Genomic DNA, 21,382 nt, shown 5'->3' on the forward strand with positions numbered 1-21,382 from the left:
TTCTGGGCAACTAGAGGTATCAAAAACCTGGAGCATATCTGTATTGGTGGCTCCCTTTTGATTCCTTCAAGGAGAAATTCGGGCTCACTAATCGTCAATTCTTTCGATTTCTTCAAATTCGCCATGCCTTCGCTGCCCAATTTGGTCCCACCCCGGAACTTCTCCTCCGGTCCAACCTTGAATCCACATTAAAGGTTATTCCTCTGGTCAAACCCACCTCTACCATTTACAAAGCTTTATTGCCTTCAGTCCACTTTGGTCTGGAGGACTTGCTCTCTAAGTGGCAGGACGAGATCCCGGATCTGGATTCAGAGGACTGGGAGGACGCCTGGGAATATCCTTTCTTACAGCTCATCTCTGTTAGAGATCGGTTGATACAATTTTTAAACTGCTTCATAGAGTCTATTTGTCACCCCAAAGATTATTCAAAATTTACCTTAATTCCTCCTCCAACTGTTGGAAGTGCTATATGGCAAATGCCGACTTCAACCATATGTTGTGGTCCTGTTCCAGAATCCAGCTCTTCTTGGTGGAGGTCACGACCTTCATTGAAACCTTGACTTTGATTCATGTTTCCCTGAATGTATTGATCTGTTTGCTTGGTCTGATGGGCTCCTTGGCCCACCCGAGCAACCAGATCGCTATTAGGACTTTTATTGTTTTACGCTAGGAAGGCTCTACTCATTAAATGGAAACAAACGGAGGTACCTTCTTTGAATACATGGAAATCGCTGATCAACTCAGCGGTGCCACTGTACAAATAGGCCTATCTCGCCAGATGCTGCCCAGCCAAGTTTGACAAAATATGGAGCGTATGGGTAGAATCGGACATCACAAACGAAACACAATAGGTATTGTTCCCGTTGACTGTCTATTTCAGCTAAAAGTTTTGTAAGGGTGAAGACCTAGTTTTGCCATTATCTGAAGGTTCTCCTAAATGCGCTATCCTCAACCTCAGCAGCTCTTCCCGATGTGGTGACCTGAAATACATGATCCTCTCCCTGTCCTCCCAATCTTAATGACACGAGTAGTTTAACCATTTAAGCCCCGTGTGTCCTCAGTTTAGACCGATACGTATTCTTCTACATATTTTTCGTAGAAAAAAATCGCAATAAGTGTTTATTGATTGGTTTGCGCAAAAGTTATAGCATTTACAAAATAGGGGGTAGTTTTTTGGCTTTTTTTTTTTTTTTTTTTACTAGTAATGGCGATCAGCGTTTTTTTTTTTTTTTTTTTTTTTTTTTTTTTCGGTACTGCGACATTATGGCGGACAATTTTGACAAATTTTTGGGACCATTGGCATTTTTATAGCGATCAGTGCTATAAAAATGCATTGATTACTATAAAAATGCCACTGGCAGGGAAGGGGTTAACACTAGGGGCGGGGAAGGGGTTAAGTATGTTCCCTGGGTGTGTTCTAACTGTACGAGCGATCGCGGGTGCCCGGCGGTGATTGCGACCTCCGGGCACGCGCAAGGGAGTCAGGAGCAAGCGGGGGGCACCCCTATTGGTTGCTGGGAGAGATGACGTAGATCTACGTGCTCTCGCCCAGCAGAGCCGACCTGCCGCCGTAAAACTGCGGCTGGTCGGCAAGCAGTTAAGTTATAGTAGTTATATAGATAGGATATATGTATAGGATTGTTTTAATGGTTGTTACCTCAGCCGGGGGAAGGCCCAGAGGCTGTATTATGTAACTTTTTGTTTTTATTTTTATGCAAACTCAATAAAAAGTATTTAAAAAAATAAATAAAATACTAACCGCTATATTGTGAAACTGTACAACTGTTCTATTGCCCATATAACTGTGCCTATAGAAACTTTGGGCCGGATTCAAGAAGCAATTGCGCCTGTGTTACCATAGTTTACACAGCACAATTGCTTACTTGCCCCGGCGTAATGAGTGCTCCTGATTCAGGAACCTCGTTACGCCGACTGCAGCCTAAGATCTGTGCGGCATAAGGCTCTTATGCCCGCATATCTTAGGCTGCATTCTTGCGGTGGACGCTAGGTGGTGTTCACGTTGTGCTCAGTGTATAGTATGCAAATTGCATACTAACACCGATTCACAACGTTGCGCGAGCCCTGCGTACGCAATTTACGTACGGCGGTTTTCACGCAAGGCTGCCCCTGCTACGTATACCCGTCGTTCCCGCGTCGCGAAATTTGAATTTTACGTACTTTGCGTAAGTGAATGGTGAATGGCGCTGGACGCCATTCACGTTCACTTTGAAGCAAATGACGTCCTTGCGACGTCATTTGCCGCAATGCATGTCGGAAACACGCCTAATTTAAATGATTCCCGCCCCCTACGGGATCATTTACATTGCGTGCTCTTGCGCTGGGCATTTTGCCGCCGTGCCTGCGCAATTTACGGAGCTTCTGCTCCGTGAATCAAGGGGAGCAGAGGAAATTTGCGGGGGCGCAGGGCAAAAACGTTGCCCTGTGCCTCTGTAAATAATGCGCAAATCTCTTTGAATCCGGCCCTTTGTATTTATTCATCACTGCCAACCTAAATACGACGATATGCAAGATAAATTGCATCATTCAAGACTGTGTGACTTCTCCTGGACTTGGTCCTCCAGCTGTAGGTTCCACCTACATGCAGCTCAGGGCTGGATTCACACACAGCAGACAGTGAATCAGACCGGATGGACTGGTCTGATCGCCCATGTGAATGAGTCCTCGTAATCTGAAGTAGGGATGACATGGGACACTCGCTGCTTTTTTATAAAGGTTGGAGCATTCAGTATGTCACCTGCTCTGAACAGCAACTGGACTGATTAATTTTTTACAAGTAACTAGCTGGGTTTCATGTGAGGTTGTACAGATAATACTGTTCAGCCAGTGATTCTAATCACAATTTTGTATGCTCTGAACGAGAGCTGATAAAGAATTATGTCCCTGGCTGAATGTTTAAAGAAAACAGAAATTTTGATTCTGCGACAAGAACCACTGAAATAATGTACAACTAGCACACAATCTGCAACTATAAATTGTCAACAATTGTTTTACAACATATCTTTCTTTGTTCAATCTAGCAGTTTAGCAAATGCTGTTGGTACCCTTTTATAGGCCTTTGAGCCTCATGGAATAATGCATGGTCCTATGTAAGTATGTATGTGTCCTACCTGGTTGATCCCTGTGGAAGCTTACATGGTCCATGCTTGAAAAAATGTGTAGAGGGCGCTAAACCACTCAGTACTACTGAATAGTAAACCAACGTGCTGGGTGAGAAATTAAATACAATAAAACTCTCTATTATAAAATATAAATATAATACTGAATTCCAAAAGTGTCTCTGTGTCCAAAAAAAGACCCCTCAGAATCTGTAAAAAAAAGTCCCAATAAGTGTTCAATCAATGCATCACATGTAAATGAAAACACAAATCTTCTTTCTTGAATATTCTTTATGTGCAAAAAGGAAAAGGAAAGCCGTCACCAACAAATCCAGTCTTCTTAATCACCCTCTAATTGGTGTTGAAGCAAACAAATGTGCTTACCAGAATTAGTGGACTATTATGGTTAAACAATAGTCTGCTAGACATATGCAGGATTGTGCCTGCATGCACATCGGACAGGAAATCAATAATGAGCCTCAATGCCAGGGATTCCAGATAGGATATAAAATGAAACAAAAAAGGCAATGGAGATGCCAATAGTGTATTATCGCTTTAAAATTTATTGTATAAAAAAATAGAAAAAACAAAAGACAAATGGCCCAGATGGCCTCTTACTTCTAAAAGTGCCTACCCGGCACTGGGGCTGCAGGCGTATCACCGCTACCTTGCGGTGCGGTAAGAGGCAGGGTCGTCTGGTCCGGTGCTAGCTCCGTAGCACGGCTTGGCGTCCCAGCTGACAGCTCGTACGGGCAGGGAGGCACGTCACGTGATCGGGTCCGCCTCCGACGTACGTTTCGTCAGGTACAACGTCTTCAGGGGGGCGTCATGTTCCATGCTTGGCTTGGCCACCATTCATAGAGCAACTTGCACTTTCTCAATCAATGCAAAGCATTTTCTGATTGAAAGAGGTGGAAAGGCAGAGTGGTGAAATTTCCACTATCTTACCTAATCAGTGAATACCCTGCATTAATTGAAAAAAAAAAAAAATGCAAAGCGTTCTGTGAATGGCGCCTGTGCCTCGCGAACAAACCTTTTGAGGTTACCATGTAGGCATAGATCACTACAGTAGTGTAAAGTGATTTCCAGCTTTCACAGGATCTGCCAGGTATGCTTTTATACCCTTTTTTAATGCTTGTAACCTCATCTGAATTGCACAGGTCAACTTTCTTTTTTTTTTTCATCCAATTTACATAAGGAAACCGGAGTAGGCAAAACCGTAAATGGCTTCCGAAAACATACTGAAGTAGGAGATTTTGCAAAATCTATTGTTCTTCAGTGGAAGAGGTTGGTTCCTGAGGTTATTGAAAAGTAAGTATTTTGTTTGGCCTGTTTTGTGTTTACTTTATTAGGTTTAGGGGAATTTTCTGTTCTTTCTACTGGTTTATGCTTCATCTGGTAATGTACTTCAAAACCTAGCTTTGAGACCTTGTTGGTCTCGCCTTGCTTGTCTTCGAAGATACATAATACAAGAGTATTTGTGTTATGGATATTGCTGTCGATATCCTGAGGGTATTACATACAACTTCTTTGCTCAATTTTCTAAATGGAAATACCAATAGATATGTTTTTAGGGACCCTTGGGCTCCATTCAGACATTTGCGACTCTTATTAGAAATCACACTGCACTGAATCGCATGGTGTTGCAGTACCATACAGTTTAGTGCACTCTATCGCTTTACAGCTGCCATTGCGTGGGGGTGCTATTAAAATTTATGGCACCCCTGTGCATCTGCTAAAGTGCAGCACGTTTCTCTGCAAGTCAAGATTGAGCATGATTTTGCCACTTGCAGCTTACCAATTCTTCTATGGGATGGCTGCATTAATTTTCTTAGGCTTTCTTCTATTTTCATCTGGTGATCCAACCAGTAAGTGTTTTTCAAAAGAACAAACTGTCCAGCAGAAAGTATCCATTTCTAAGATGAGGCAACCCATTAGAAAACACTAGCAGGAGTGCTTATAATGAACAGCTTTTATGTATTTAAAACCTCCCCCAACAAAAAAAAAAAACTGTTTGCTGTAACTGCTTATAAAGTATTAGGTGGGGTTTGGCTTATTGTTGGTGTATCTAAATCTGCTAGTACATCAAACAATCCCCCTTCCCCCAGACTGACGATGCTGCTGTCCAAAGGTGCCCCCTGTGCTCATTCATCCAGAGTGGGGCACTCTAATACAGGAGGCGCATCACTGGCCAGATCAGCAGGTGAAAACGGGGGGGGGGGGGCTAAGTACAGAAACTAATCCTGCCACCACACCCAATGAACAGTAAGCTGCAATATGTTACATTTCGGGTTTAATATCGCTTTAACAGTGTCAGTTTAAAGCTGAATTCCAGGAATTCTGTTCCTTGGTGTAAAAAGAAAAAAAAGCGCAGGCACGCTATGAGTCAAGTCCAAGAAGGTGCATGACACCCCCTGGACGTCTTTTATTTTCATCTGACAAGTTTATGGCTCTGCCAAGGATACACTCCAGGCTGTGAGAGGAAAGAAAGCACACACGCTATGCCCGTCCCTCCCCTCTGCTGTCTATGTACAGAAGCCTTGTATTTCACATTTGCCAGGAGGTGGGGGGTGCATAGCAACTACAGTGACTCTCTAGTGTTGAAGATGCGGAGACCAGAAGGTTCAGTGTCGGGCTCCTAAAACTACAGTGCTAGCTGTCTTCCAGGACTTCTATAAATCTGTCAGATGTAATTAACGAAGATAAATCCAGGCGATTGTCATGGACTTGACTCATAGTGTGCCTTCACTGTGTAGAGATGGCCCCGCGGGGTTGCTATGTGTTACAGCATCCACACTATTCACCCTGCTGTCAGACATCCATTAGACACTTTTCTCTTGCTTGTTTTTGTTTTTTATTAGGGGATTGAACTTGGTTAGGGAAAAGGGACATGGAATGCCCATAAGATAAATTGTGCTTTTGTAGAATAAAAGTAACTGCGTCCCACATCTCAGGAGAACAAGATGGCTGACCCTAAACATGACAGACATTTTCCTCAGAACACTTCCTCCAGCACACTACTTCACTGTCCAACTTTAGTAATACTGTCACACCATCAGCATGACTAGGCTTCACTCTGAATAAGTCCCAGTGTCTTTACTTGATAGCCCTTTGTAGGCTGGGGCCTGCAGTACCCCTTTGTGGTAGCAACCGATTTACTTGAGAAGAATAAATGTATATGGACTACTGATCCCAGCAAGTCCGACTTGCAAATCCTGCCCGCCCTCCTGGCTGCAGCGACTTAACACAAAACTCCAACAGTCTCTCCCTCTGGCTCTACATCCAGTTCCCCTGGCATGTCTCTTTTAGATCTCAGTCTAACGCTCCATCATCCATTTAACCCAGCCAACAACTCCTCCCCCAGAAGGTGTTGACCATGGGTATATGTAGGAGGCCTGCCCCCTGCCAATCCTAGTTTCCTAGTTTTGGGATTGGTCAGAGCTCCTCGCATGTTCCCCATGTCACTCTTGCTCTCTGCACTGCCACTTTTCCAGAACATTCTCCCGGGAAACAGAGGAGGCGCCCAAGAGCTGAAGCACATGTCAGTCACCTACTGCTACACTAAACCACTCCCCGCCCCCCACATCAGAACAAAACGGCCTAGTTTACAGCATAGACCTGCCTAAATTTACCTGCGCTGGCACCTACCTACCTAAGGTAGGTTGTGCTACAACTATATGTGAAGGAGCTGAACTCCTGAGGTTTAGCTTTAATAACCAGTCTGCCATCAAGAAAAAGAGGATTTGGTAGATGCTAAATATTTTAATTCCAGTACAATAAAGGATAACTAAACCAAAAAAAAATAAATGTTATATTTTTCTGCTTGCTAGTCCTTTTAGATATGGTAGCTGCATTTATTTATTTATTTTTGGTTAAGAACATGTTCAGGAAGTACTTTTAAAATATCTGCTGATCTTGCCAGAAATGCAGTGTTCTAAAGTGAGTTTAACTGGAAGCTTAAAACGATCTTTTCTCAATCCTTTCTAAAACACTACTTGGTCTACCTATCCCTAATGTAATGGAGGTGAACAAAGGCAGACCTGTTTACACTCCAGCCTGGGCGGCAACCATTGCGTTCTCCACAGATACAGTGGAGAAAGTACCAGAACATTTTCCCAGGATTACCAGGTGAAAACAAACCTTTAAAAAGACTGAGAGAAAAACGAATGCAGCCACCACATTAAGTGTCTGTAAAATGTAATATATCATTTTTGTTTATAGGGATTTTAGGTTTTAAACTGTATGTCTATGAAAAAAAACATTTAGGACATCTCTGCATTACATGCTCATTCCCCTCCATATAAATTCTGAAATTACAGAAAATTCTGGCAGAAATCCAGTAATCGTCTAAAAATTTGTAGTGAGTTGACAATGCTGTCTTTGCTGCTCTGAAAAACCAAGCCGTGTTGTAACCCCTGCCTGAGCTCTCCTTTCCTGGACTAGAGCATCTCCCCTTTCAGGCTCTACATACAATAAAGGATTTTGCTCACAAATACAGTGTGTGTGTGTGTGTGTGTGTGTGTGTGTGTGTGTGTGTGTGTGTGTGTGTGTGTGTGTGTGTGTGTGTGTAAATAAATAAATAAAAAAAATATATAATCGTAGTATATACACTATATTTCCAAAAGTATTGAGACGCATGCCTTTTACAAGCACATTAACTTTAATGGCATCCCAGTCTTAGTTCGTAAAGTTCAATATCAGTTGGCCCACCCTTTGCAGTTATAACGGCTTCAACTCTTCTGGAAAGACTGTCCACAAGGTTTAGAAGTGTGTCTATGGAATGTTTGACCATTGTTCCAGAAACGCATTCGTAAGGTCAGGCACTGATGTTTGACGAGAAGGCCTGGCTCAGTCTCCGCTCTAAGGTCCAATAAAGACATGGATGAGAAAGTTTGGGGTGGGGGAACTTGACTGGCTTGCTCATCCCGATAGAACACCACCTTTTTGGATGAATTAGAGCAGAGACTGCGAGCCACGCCTGATCATCCAACATCAGTGCCTGATCGCACAAACGCACTTCTGGAACAATGGTCAAACATTCCCATAGACAACTCCAATATTGGACCCTATGGACAAAGACTGGAATGCCTTTAAAGTTCATGTGTGTAAAAGCAGGCGTCCCAATACTTTTGGCAATGTAGTGTCTGTGTAAATGGCTATATGTGTCTTTCGGTACACAAATGCGCGCACAGTATATCTCAAATTTACATTTTTAAATAGTTAAGATTCTTAAACAAATGTGTTTTTTTAACTAGTGATCAGAAGTCTATGCCTAAGCATGAACAAAAAACTACTTTAGAAAGCAAGCCAGTGATTTCAAAACTGAATAAAAAAGCTGTGGTGGAAAAGTTGTTGCGCTCAGAAGACCATGATCACTGGAATGAAGAGTTGCCTAAATCTCAAGCTGGTACCCACAAAAATTCCTCCAATAAAACAAAGAACATGAAACTGTATGAAAAGAAACCTGAATCAAAAGAGATAAAACCCAAGAAGGTCCTGCAAAGCAAAGAATGCGAAGTGGAGAAAGCTCATTCAAAAGGTGAAAAGTCAAAAAGTTTCCACTTCTCTGAGAAAAAGACTGAAAAATATTCTCATTCATCTAACAATGAAAAGAAAAAGGTCTCTATAAGGAATGAAGAGAGCCCGCCTAAGCAAAGCAGGCATAATAAAAATGATGTAGGTCATGGCAGCTTTCCGAAAGGTATGGAGAAAACAGCAGAGAATTTGTCCGGTGAGGAATTTGACACTCCCGCTATGTCTTTTGAGTCATATCTCAGTTATGACCAAGTCTCCAGTAAGCGGAAAAAAAAGTCAAATCTGACAAATGAACCTCCTAAAAAGGTACAGGTATGCAAGCAGTATTGCAATCTGAGGCGCTCCAGTTCTGAAGGACAAAATACAACAATGAAGGAAGAGGATATCGAAACAGATGTAAGTTCCAAATATTCTCTGATTGAAAGAAATTGGAGTACAATTTTCATTTGTTCTTTATATTTTTTGAGTGTAATAATGGGCAAAATATATGGAATCAAAGATTGTTTATTTCAGAACAAGAAACATGCTAGACCCTTTCACACTGATCAGATTCATTGACGCTTTTGGTGTTTTAAAGAGGATCTTCAGTCCCGCCCCCCCCCCAAACAAATGTAAAAGTCAGCAGCTACAAATACTGTAGCTGTTGACTACCTGTCCAGTGAATCCAGCGCCGCCCCCTACCTGGGCCAGTTATTCATTGGTCTTTGGGTTCCTGGCGTCAGCATGTTTGCTAAGCAAAGCCAGCTATGACTCCTTGTGGCTTCACAGCCAGCTTCCCACTGCACATGCATGAGCTGCACTGCACTTTGTGAATGGTCCCGCAGCCTTCTGCAACCTGTGATATGTCCCAGAAGGCTGCGGGCAAAGTTGGGTGGGCGAGCTTCCGCCCAGATCGCCTTGGTAAGCAAAGCCAGGTACCCGCTCCACCCTCCCCAAAAAAGGAGGGAGGAGGTGGAAAAGCCGAACTTCACCCTTTTTTGAGTGAAGTTCCATTTTAAAAAGCAGAGTAAAAATACATGAAAAATGTATCCCTTTAAATCCTAGGGAACTCTTCACACCAATATGTGCAGTGTGGTTTTAAAAGTCCTACATAATGCATTAATGACGTGTGTCTGTTTGTCTGAAAAGCCCACCAAAAATCGCAATCTCCTCACCTCCCATTCCCCATTGAAATTTCTGCGCTTACATCAGTCACTAGGGTTGGTGTCACCTGGTGCGGTAAAATATGGTGTCACCCCCCCCCCCCCCCAATAACCATTTGCAAATATTTTTTACCCTACTGTTTGCTCTGTTCTCCTTTCTTCCCCTTTTCTCTCTCTCCCTATCCATCTTTCTTGTTCGTTCTATCCCTTCTTCTTTCTCTCCATTTTAGCATTTGGCACCCGAGGCGGATCCAATATCTGGCACCCCCCCCCCCCCACGTTAAAATGTAAAAAACACCCCACTGTGCCCCCTGCATACCTCCTGTATCCTTCAATATCTATTTGTTACTACTGTGTACCCCCTCTCCACAACTGCACCTCTGGACCACTTTACATTACACAGCACCCTGCATCACTGGACCCCTTTAAAATTACACAGCACCCTGCATCACTGGACCCCTTTACATCTTGCAGCCCCCTTCACCTCTGGACTCTTTTACATTACACAGCACCCTGCACCTCTGGGCCACTTTACATTACACAGCACCCTGCACCTCTGGGCCCCTTTACATCACATAGCCCCCTGCACCACTGGACCCATTTATATTACACAGTACCCTGCATCACTCCATCCCTTTTACATTACACAGCTCCCTGCACCTCTGGACCCCTTTTACATTACACAGCACCCTGCACCTCTGGACCCCTTTTACATTACACAGCCCTCTGCACCACTAGACCCCTTTACATTACACATCCCCCTGCATCACTGGACCCCTTTACATCACATAGCCCCCTGCACCACTAGACCCCTTTACATTACACAGCACCCTGCACCTCTGGACCCCTTTAAAATTACACAGTACCCTGCATCACTGGACCCCTTTACATTACATTACACAGCACCCTGCATCACTGGACCCCTTTACATCTTATAGCACCCTGCATCTCTGGACCCTTGTACATTACACAGCACCCTGCATCACTGCACCCCTTTTACATTACACAGCCGCCTGCACCTCTGGACCCCTGCATGTTACACAGACCCACTTCAGTGCAGACACCCCTCTTAGTGAAACCTCCCCTCTAGTGAAACCCCCCCTCAGTGCACCCCCCCCTCAGTGCAAATCCCCCCCTCAGTGCATATAACTGGGCCAGCCTATCGATCCCCTTTTATTTTCCATTCTTTGATCTTTCCTATAGCCATCAGCTCCCAGAGGTTCCTATTATTCCAGAGGGGGTGTATATTCTGCTACACCCTTGTGGCCCATTAGTAACTTTACTACTTTCCACACTTGTATAGCCAGCTTTACTGTGGGCTATCTATTGATAAAGAAATTTGCGTTCAATACCTCTACTACTGTCTTATGGGGTGCCCTTGGTATCATTAATCTGCCGCCCGTGCCCCCCCCCCCCCTGGGTCTTTACTAATCCCTAGGTGCTGCAGTTGTGCTACCAAAAAGTAACTTCAGGGGTGTGGTACCATCATACCCCCTTCCCTTGTTGGTAACTGTGAAGTTTGTAATCTTCTCCTGGCCTGGCCTCCTTTCCATATTAGTTCTCTATACACTGTGTCAATTTTTTTAACCATTTCTTATGTATCCAAACAGGGGAATTATGTAGCAGGTATAGCAATTGTGGCATACACAATATTTTGATAAAATTGCATCTCCCTGCTACAGATAGGGGGAGCCGACGCCAAATTTCGATTTTACTTTAAAATTTGGCCAGACGGGGAACTATATTATTACTTATATACTTGTTGGGGTCCCTTGCTAAATATATACCTAGGTATTTCATTGTCTCAACTACTTCCAATTGGGGCATCTCTGATATTTGGTTCCTAATGGGGTCTACCGGCATAAGTGCTGATTTTCTCCCAGTTTATGACCAGTCCCGAGAGTCTTCCAAATTTTCAGAAGATGTTCATCACCTGCCTGAGGAAATGCTCTGTATCCCCCCAGGAAGATTCCCCCAATACCTGCCAAATTATTCCCCCACTCCAGGCTATCAAAGGCCTTAACCACATCCTAAGGACATGACCGCTATTATTCCCATATTCTCTGTTGGTGTCTGCAGATTGAGAAATGCTCTCCTTATATTCATGCTAGTCGATCTGCTGGGGATGAACCCTGTTTGATCTGGATGTATAAGTTTGGAAATAATTTTATTCAGCCTGGCTGCCATTACCTTGGCCAATATTTTGGCATCCGAGCAGAGTAGGGAAATTGGTCTATAAGACTTGGTATCTAATGGGTCTTTCCCCTCTTTATGCAGCACTATTTTTGTTGCCTCTGTCATTAAAGTGGGCAGTTTCCCCTCCACTTCCGCCCAGTTCAACACTTTAAGAAGCTCCGGGAGCAATACTTTCCCACAATATTTATAAGTCTCTCTTGGGAGACCGTCTTGCCCAGGGGATTTTTGGTTAGCCATCTCCGCCATTGCTTGCTGTATTTCCTCCAGAGTTATCGGGGCCTCCATTTCCTCTTTATCCCCTTCTGTAAGGACCGTTATCTCAATATTACAAAAAAATATATCCAACTCCTGCCGTCCCCTGCGACCTATACAGATTTTCATAGTATTCTCTAAATGTAATGAATGTAATAAAATAAAGTGGGGGTTGGTGGATACAGAACCACCAAGGCTAATGTACATGAGTCCGTGCAAATATTGGCTACTAAAAAGCTCATATACAGAAGTACAAAAGTGCATAGATGCTAATCACGTAAGCGTGAACTAAAATACAATGATGCAAATAATAAACAATAATAGTGGTATAAAGTGCAACGTGCATAAACAAATATTCTGAGTGTACACTGTGTACAGACAATGAACTGCGCAGTCTTGCAAAATAAATGTGCAAAATCTGCAAAAATAAACTTCCTGTGCAAATGATCTGTGCAAACGCAAAAAATGTGAAAAAAAACCACACTGCAATAAAAACTAGTGCCAACTGCAATTCTGATGTATAAAGTCCAATCAAGTCCAAAGTGCAAAATGCAAACAAGCTGTGAGCAAACGGCAATTAATTCTTTCTTTCTCTGTGCAAGTGAACATTCCAATGTGCAGATAGCAAAGGGTGCTGGAGAGATGTAAATCTCTTCTTCGTGCGGTAATGATAGATTAGATATATCTATCTATCTAGAAATGGCTATTCCTCCCTTGTGTTCCTGGACCAGTACTTTGTCTCTCAGTAGCAGCAAGAAGAGTATTAAAAGAAAAACGGGATTCCAGATAGTGCAGTACGTTTTTAAATGAGTGGGTAATTCATTGTTAAAACATTTAAGGGTACTCACATAGTATAAAAAAAATAAACGTATCTCCTTCGAGCGGCGAGCTGGTCAGCCAACGTCAATCTGAGTGCCTGTCCGTCCCTACACGTGACGTCGCTACCACGGGACTTCATCAGGGGTTGATGGGAAGGCACATGAAATGTCTTTAAAGTGGATGTAAACCTGAAATTTGTATTTATTTTTTTGATGTCGCAATGGACAGTATAAGATTTCCTTTCATCTGTGCCCATTCTTGCCACACAGTTAATCCAGCTCTGAGCAATCCTCTTTTATTGTTCAGTGAAATAAAACGGACTTGCAGAGAAAAACCTTAGTCCGTTCCACCCCCTGGCTTTGAGTGACAGGTTGGTTACATATCTCATGCACTAGCCTGGAGACAGGCATTCTTTTTTTTTTAATTCCGACCCCCACTCCTTTTCTGAAGTCATGTGGTTACTTTTCTGGATTTTGACTGGATGTTAGTGATTATAGCAGAATGTAGTGTAAAGAATACACCGTAAAAAATGCATGTTGACAAGGAGTGTAGAGGAGGGCGGAGAGTCTACTGACATCACGACTCCACCCACCAAGCTCCAGACAACAGATCCACCCACAGAATCTGCAGTTTTTCAGTTCTTATAACAGACAGAGGGGAAACATTTGACAGGTAAGGAAAGGATACATGTAGGAGGCATCTATATCCTTATATATCAGCACTATGGCAGTAGTTAAAGGATGAGAGTGGGTTTACATCCACTTTAAATAGTCTTTCCCATTGGAAATAATGGGGCGGACATTGTCTTGAAGTTCAATCTAAAACCGCCATTTTCCTGGAGACCATGTGAATCGATAGGCGCGGCCATTTTCTTGGTTATAGTACTTGTACAGCGTGCCCATGTACCCCCGGAGTCGGATTAACTAGGTTAAATGGTGAAAACTTGGCCTGTGTGACCCAGGAATATGATTACTAGGGAAGTGCAGCCACAGACTAAGGAATATGGCAATGGAGAGGGGACAGAGGCTTTTGGAGGGGACTGAATGCTGGGCTCTTGCCTTGCGATCATGGGCCCTGGCATTTAGGGGAACGGTGCTCTTTGTGAGCTTTATGCCTGGGGACCCTGTATATGCCATATTAGAGTGACTGATTTATACTGTTGGGACATACAGTGTAAGGAGATGCTAATGCCGTCACCTCCAGCTATCTGTCTGTTCTCTGTGCTAATTGCCCCTGCTATTGTGTGAAGATGTCCTGTGTTTACACTTATGATGTGTATTGTATAGCAGGTGAGCGAGGAGACGTGAGGTCTATCCTGAAAGGTCATATCTATGAGTCACCTAGTCTGGGTAAATGATTAGTTAATTAGCTCATGTTAATTTATGTTTCGGTTACCTCCTCTTTAACTGTATATAAGGTTGTTTTCTTGGTTCTAATAAACATTCCATGTTCAACAGACAAACAAGTCTCGTCTCATCTCGTTGTGTGCTTGTGAGCAGCTGGAATATCTGATATCTATATCCAGACTGATAGGAAGCGGTATATGACGGAAGCACTCAAGCGGAGTGTGGGACGTTCCGTTACAGAGAGTACGGCCATAATAAAGGTGGTGCATGGCTAATAAGGGGGTGCGCACAAACCCAATGCATAAACCGATAGATGATAATTGGACTAGGTCAAAGTCGGGTAGGATAAACAACAGCATTGACGTATGCATCATGACATGTGCAAGATATTTCCATGCTACTGAGACAACGTACTGGTCCAGGAACACAAGGAAAAAATGGCCATTTCAAGTGTGTGTGTGTGTGTGTGTGTGTGTGTGTGTGTGTGTGTATATATATATACAGGTCATTCTCAAAAAATTAGCATATTGTGATAAAGTTCATTATTTTCTGTAATGTACTGATAAACATTAGACTTTCATATATTTTAGATTCATTACACACAACTGAAGTAGTTCAAGCCTTTTTATTGTTTTAATATTGATGATTTTGGCATACAGCTCATGAAAACCCAAAATTCCTATCTCAAAAAAATAGCATATTTCATCCGACCAATAAAAGAAAAGTGTTTTTAATAAAAAAAAAAGTCAACCTTCAAATAATTATGTTCAGTTATGCACTCAATACTTGGTCGGGAATCCTTTTGCAGAAATGACTGCTTCAATGCGGCGTGGCATGGAGGCAATCCGCCTGTGGCACTGCTGAGGTGTTATGGAGGCCCAGGATGCTTCGGTAGCGGCCTTAAGCTCATCCAGAGTGTTGGGTCTTGCGTCTCTCAACTTTCTCTTCCCAATATCCCACAGATTCTCTATGGGGTTCAGGTCAGGAGAGTTGGCAGGCCAATTGAGCACAGTAATACCATGGTCAGTAAACCATTTACCAGTGGTTTTGGCACTGTGAGCAGGTGCCAGGTCGTGCTGAAAAGTGAAATCTTCATCTCCATAAAGCTTTTCAGCAGATGGAAGCATGAAGTACTCCAAAATCTCCTGATAGCTAGCTGCATTCACCCTGCCCTTGATAAAACACAGTGGACCAACACCAGCAGCTGACATGGCACCCCAGACCATCACTGACTGTGGGTACTTGACACTGGACTTCAGGCATTTTGGCATTTCCCTCTCCCCAGTCTTCCTCCAGACTCTGGCACCTTGATTACGGAATGACATACAAAAAGTAGTTTGGACCACTGAGCAACAGTCCAGCGTTGCTTCTCTGTAGCCCAGGTCAGGCGCTTCTGCCGCTGTTTCTGGTTCAAAAGTGGCTTGACCTGGGGAATGCGGCACCTGTAGCCCATTTCCTGCACACGCCTGTACACGGTGGCTCTGGATGTTTCTACTCCAGACTCGGTCCACTGCTTCCGCAGGTCCCCCAAGGTCTGGAATCGGTCCTTCTCCACAATCTTCCTCAGGGTCCGGTCACCTCTTCTCGTTGTGCAGCGTTTTCTGCCACACTTTTTCCTTCCCACAGACTTCCCACTGAGGTGCCTTGATACAGCACTCTGGGAACAGCCTATTCGTTCAGAAATTTCTTTCTGTGTCTTTCCCTCTTGCTTGAGGGTGTCAATGATGGCCTTCTGGACAGCAGTCAGGTCGGCAGTCTTACCCATGATTGCGGTTTGGAGTAATGAACCAGGCTGGGAGTTTTTAAAAGCCTCAGGAATCTTTTGCAGGTGTTTAGAGTTAGTTGATTCAGATGATTAGGTTAAGAGCTCGTTTAGAGAACCTTTTCATGATATGCTAATTTTTTGAGATAGGAATTTTGGGTTTTCATGAGCTGTATGCCAAAATCATCAATATTAAAACAATAAAAAGGCTTGAACTACTTCAGTTGTGTGTAATGAATCTAAAATATATGAAAGTCTAATGTTTATCAGTACATTACAGAAAATAATGAACTTTATCACAATATGCAAATTTTTTGAGAATGACCTGTATATGTATGTATGTATGTATGTATATATATATATATATGTGTATGTGTGTATATATGTGTATGTGTGTGTGTGTGTATATATATATATATATATATATATATATATATATATATATATATATATATATATATATATATATATATATATATATATATATATATATATATATATATATATATATATATATATATATATATAGCTGTTGCTGATCAAAATTTTTGTGTTCGGTTAATCGTTTTTTTTTTAATCGATTATAACGCACATACAGATCCAACTACTTTTAGCTGATCTCCTCCTTGCAGGCTGATTCCCAGTGCAGTTACCAACCACTGGAAAAATGGATAGCAGGATACAAAAAACACACAAAGGCAGCGCTCAATGAGAATAGCATTACAACTTTTATAGTCTTCAAGTAGGTAACAAAATAAATATTGCACTGGAGATAAAATAGATGTAGCTACATAAACTGTAAAAATGGTGCGAGTAATACCAAACGGTAACAAAAGCAGTCATAAAAACATGTAACCAAGTATGATACTGGTATACAAATGTGTACAACGATGCCACTGCTGAATCCAGATGAGGAGAAGTTAACATCAGTCCGTCGGCATGTAAATGTCCCGTGAAGGGAACTATCAACTCCCAGTGGATGGTTGTAGAATCCCAGATTGATAGAGAGAAGTGTAACAGCCCTTGTGTGTTGCAGATAGTAAGGTCCCGCCGACATGCAGATATTAAGGCACAGCAAAGGAGCCCTTCAGATAGACACGGCAAGCCCTGCCGGTGGCCGTGACGTCACCGGATCTCTGATGGAACTCCCTGAAGCCGGCGGAGAGGCGAGTACAAATCAAAATAATTTTGATCGATCAAAAAAATTTAAGATTAATCGATGAATTGATAGTTAATTTCCACAGCCATATGTATGTGTGTGTGTGTGTGTGTGTGTGTGTGGTGTGTTTGTCTCATTACCGCAAGGTAAGAGGCCACTTTTACTAGTGTGTACTTTTGCACGAAGAAGAGATTTACATCTCTCAAGCACCCTCTGCTATCTGTACATTGGAATGTTCACTTGCACAGAGAAAGGAAGAATTCATTGCTGTTTGCTCACAGCTTGATTGCATTTTGCACTTTGGACTTAATTGGACTTTATACATCAGAATTGCAGTTAGCACTATTTTTCATTGCAGTCTGTGTTTTTTTTTTTTTTTTTTTTTTTTTTTACATTTGCACAGGAAGTTTATTTTTGCACATTTATTTTGCAAGACTTCACAGTTCATTGTCTGTACACAGTGTACACTCAGAACATTTGTTTATGCATGTTGCACTTTATAGCACTATTATTGTTTATTATTTGCATCATTGTATTTTAGTTCATGCTTTACATGATTAGCATCTATGCACTTTTGCACTTCTGTATATGAGCTTTTTAGTAGCCAATGTTTGCACTGACTCATGTACATTGGCCTCAGTGGTACTGTATCCATTGGGAACAGCGCAGCACCAACCCCCACTTTTTCCTATTCCTTCTGACCCTCATTCGGTGCTTGCAGCAGTTCCACTGTCCTCCTTTCACATTTGGTAGCGCAGGAATAAAATATACCTCATTACTATATTCTCTAAATGTGTCTAATCTCCGACACCTGAGATGCAATTTCTCCCTTTACTGTCCTAATCTCAGGAGCTACAGAGGGGAAGGAGTTGGTTCTCACCAGATGGGCTAACATCCTTCCTACACTTTTTTCCTCCTCCCAAATGCGACTTGCTTCTGGAAAAGTCGATTATTCTCTGATTTCCTAATCGCTGCAACTTTATATTCCTGTTTGTTCAACCATGCTCTTTGTTTCTCTGGGGATGGGTCTTCCACATATTCCCTTTCTGCGTTCCCCAACTCCTTCCTAATCCTGTCCTCCGACTCCCTTGATGCCTTTTTAATTTTTGCCACCTGTTGGATGAGTATACCCCTGATAAATGCCTTCAACACATCCCAAATCACTCCCCTCACTCCCCTCGACACTGTACCTTCGTTGAACTCTACAAGCTCTTTTAACTTAAATAGTACCTTGTCTGGGTTCCCCATTAATTCAAACCAGAATGAGCTCATCTTCCATACCCTAATGCCGCCTACAAACAACCGTTTTTAATGTCATGGAAAAAAACGATATTTTTCTTGGTGTGATTCTTGTCGAGTCTGCCTTGCATACACACGATCGTGAAAAACAAAATTGCTTGACCAAAGCGCCGTGACGTACGACGGCACTATAAAGGGGAAGTTCCATTCAAACCCTTTGGGCTTGATTATGCAAATTTTCCTTCTCATAACTTCTGAGCATGCGCGTTTTTTTCCCCCCGTCGTTAAAGCCCACACACGACCATTTTTTACGACGTGAAAAACGTAGAGGGAAAAAATAGAGCATGTTCTAAATTTTTAATGGCCATTTTTCACGTCGAGAAAAATGCTCTGGAGCCTATACACGATCGTTTTTAATGACCAATTTAAAAAAAAAAAAAATTCTCGTCATGAAAACGGTCGTGTGTACGCGGCATAAGAGATCTTTTCCCCTCCAAATTCAGAGACCACCATCAGAGAATGATCCGATACCCGCCTTGGTTACTATACTACTGTATATCCTTTATTATCTGTAATGCTTCCCCGTTAGCCAAGGCCAGATCTATCCTGGAGAGTGCGAATAGGAGCTTGAAAAGCAAGAATATTGACGAGTGTCTGGATTCTGCACTCTCCACATATCAAATAGCCCTGCTTCTTGTAAAAATGTTTATGCCCATGTTTCACGGGTGCATGATTGGAGTTGGGCAACCAGAAAAATGCATATGCTTTTTTACTGTGTGTGTGTGTGTGTGTGTGTGTGTTTGTTTGTGTGTGTGTGTGTGTGTTTGTTTTTTTTTTCCCCCCAACGGAGCAGTGTGAAAGGGCCATTCTATTACACTATTTCCATGTCCTATGCAGTAACATCCTTGTACTGCAGGGTACAACTTGGCTACAGAGTTACAATGTCTTGCTTTTGAATTCTAAAGCTTGGAAAGTTAAAGTCTGGAGATTTAGGTGTGTTTTTGCTTATTCCCTCTTTTGTACATTGTAGATATTGACCTTACTGTATGTAGAGGCAATGGCACCTCTGTGGTGTATCGTCATTGCTGTCACTTTAAAAAAGGAATATATTTTGTGTGACCATACTCGAAATAGGTAACCCATAAAGTGCTTCAGCAATCCCCCCCCCCCCTTCCCCCCGATCCTCGTCCAGTGACAGCGGGTGGGGGTTCTTCCCTCTGCATCCACTTTCACAATTTAAAAAATGGCGTGGCCCACACAGCTTTAACATTCATTCAAAGATGCGTGAATAAATGGATTACAAGTACCGTCTGCCACTGCGGCAAATGGCTTGTAGCTCTCAATGAACTGTGAGGGCACTGGTGAGTGCTCTTGTAGTTCATTGATTTTTTTCCTACTCCCGAGTAACAGGATGGGCAGACTGCTATACTGAGAGAAAAACAAACCTAGGTTTTGTAATTTTTCATTGACAGACTTTTAACCACTTCAATACATGACCAATTTTCAGCTTTCAGCGCTCTCGCACTTTGAGGCCTCATGAACACTGGACATTAAAATAACGTTATAAAAAAACAGTAGCTTTGCAGTGAGTTTTTCAGTTTTTAGCGTTTATTAGCATTTTTGGCTGTTTTTTGATCCATTGAGAAAACAGAAAATTGAATACTTGCCTTTCCGTAATTTTCCTTTCCTGGTGCCTACTCCTGGCAGCATACCAATAGTCATGGCTCCGCCCCCGACAGACCCACAGGACCTCTTAACTCTCTAATAAAAGGAGTAGCCCCCCCTCGTTGGGCATTCTTAGTAACTAGACCTCAGAGCCAAAGAGCAAGTCAACAAGGGAGGGTGTATGCTGCCATCAGTAGGCACCAGGAAAGGAAAATTACGGAAAGGTAAGTATTAAATTTTCCGTTTTTACCTGGTGCCTCCATGGCAGCATACCAATGGTCAAATAACTCGCTTACAGGGAGGGTACTGCTCAAAAAATATTTTTAATGAATTACAGAACGGACCGCTCTAGCATTTTCCTCCCAAAATCGCGGGAGGTGAGAGCTGCCAGATCTAGGCTATAGTGAGCCATAAAGGTGCTGAAGGAAGACCAGCTTGCCGCCTTGCAGATTGTTTCCGGGGAGACCCGAGCCAAGGCTGCCCAAGATGATGCGATTCCTCTCGTAGAGTGGGCGTTCACCGCTTTGGGAATAGGAAGACCACTAGCCCGATGGGTGTTTTGGATAAGTCTCACAATCCAGTTAGCTACTGTTGTTTTGGAAGCCGCTTCTCCTTTCCTTGCCCCTCTGGGGATAATAAAGAGTTGTTGGTCCTTCCGGAACTCATGAGTAAGTTTTAGGTAGTGTTTCAATGACCTGGCCACATCTGGCTCGTGTAGGTTCGAGGAGTTTTGATCTTCTCCAAATGCTGGAAGGACCCATTCCTGATTAAGATGAAAGGCACTTTGGGAATGAATTGATGGGCTGCAAAACCACCCTGTCTGAGAAGAAGGTAATATAGGGTTCCTGAGCACCAAGAGCTTGGATCTCCGATATTCTGCATCCCGACGTGACGGCAATTAGGAAGGCCGTCTTCCAAGTGATGTCCTCCAGTGAGCATTCCTCTGTAGAAGCGAAGGGCGGACGAGCCAGCGCTTCTAACACTACAGTAAGATCCCACTTGGGATATAACGTCTTCCTAGGGGGGCGTAATCTTAGAACCGCCTTCAGAAAACGATCTACCAGTGGGTCATGAGCCCATCGGGTGTCTGTTAAGGCTGAGATGGCAGACACCTGGACCTTTAGTGTGCTGTGGCCCAAACCTAGGTCCAA

The 21,382-nt window shown here is 42.9% G+C and overlaps 1 protein-coding gene across 2 annotated transcripts in view; it reads left to right on the forward strand.

Annotated features, from left to right (window-relative positions):
• LOC120936982 (elongin-A-like) overlaps nt 1–21,382 on the forward strand; it is a 146,667-nt gene that overhangs the window by 47,527 nt on the left and 77,758 nt on the right. For both annotated transcript variants that reach the window (XM_040349831.1, XM_040349832.1), the window contains exons 3-4: nt 4,315–4,427; nt 8,372–9,047. In XM_040349831.1, the coding sequence (XP_040205765.1) occupies nt 4,315–4,427; nt 8,372–9,047 (789 nt within the window). The remainder of the gene's footprint in view (nt 1–4,314; nt 4,428–8,371; nt 9,048–21,382) is intronic.

This window comes from Rana temporaria, chromosome 4 (genome assembly GCF_905171775.1).
Source record: "Rana temporaria chromosome 4, aRanTem1.1, whole genome shotgun sequence".
Classification (NCBI taxonomy): Eukaryota; Metazoa; Chordata; class Amphibia; order Anura; family Ranidae; genus Rana; species Rana temporaria.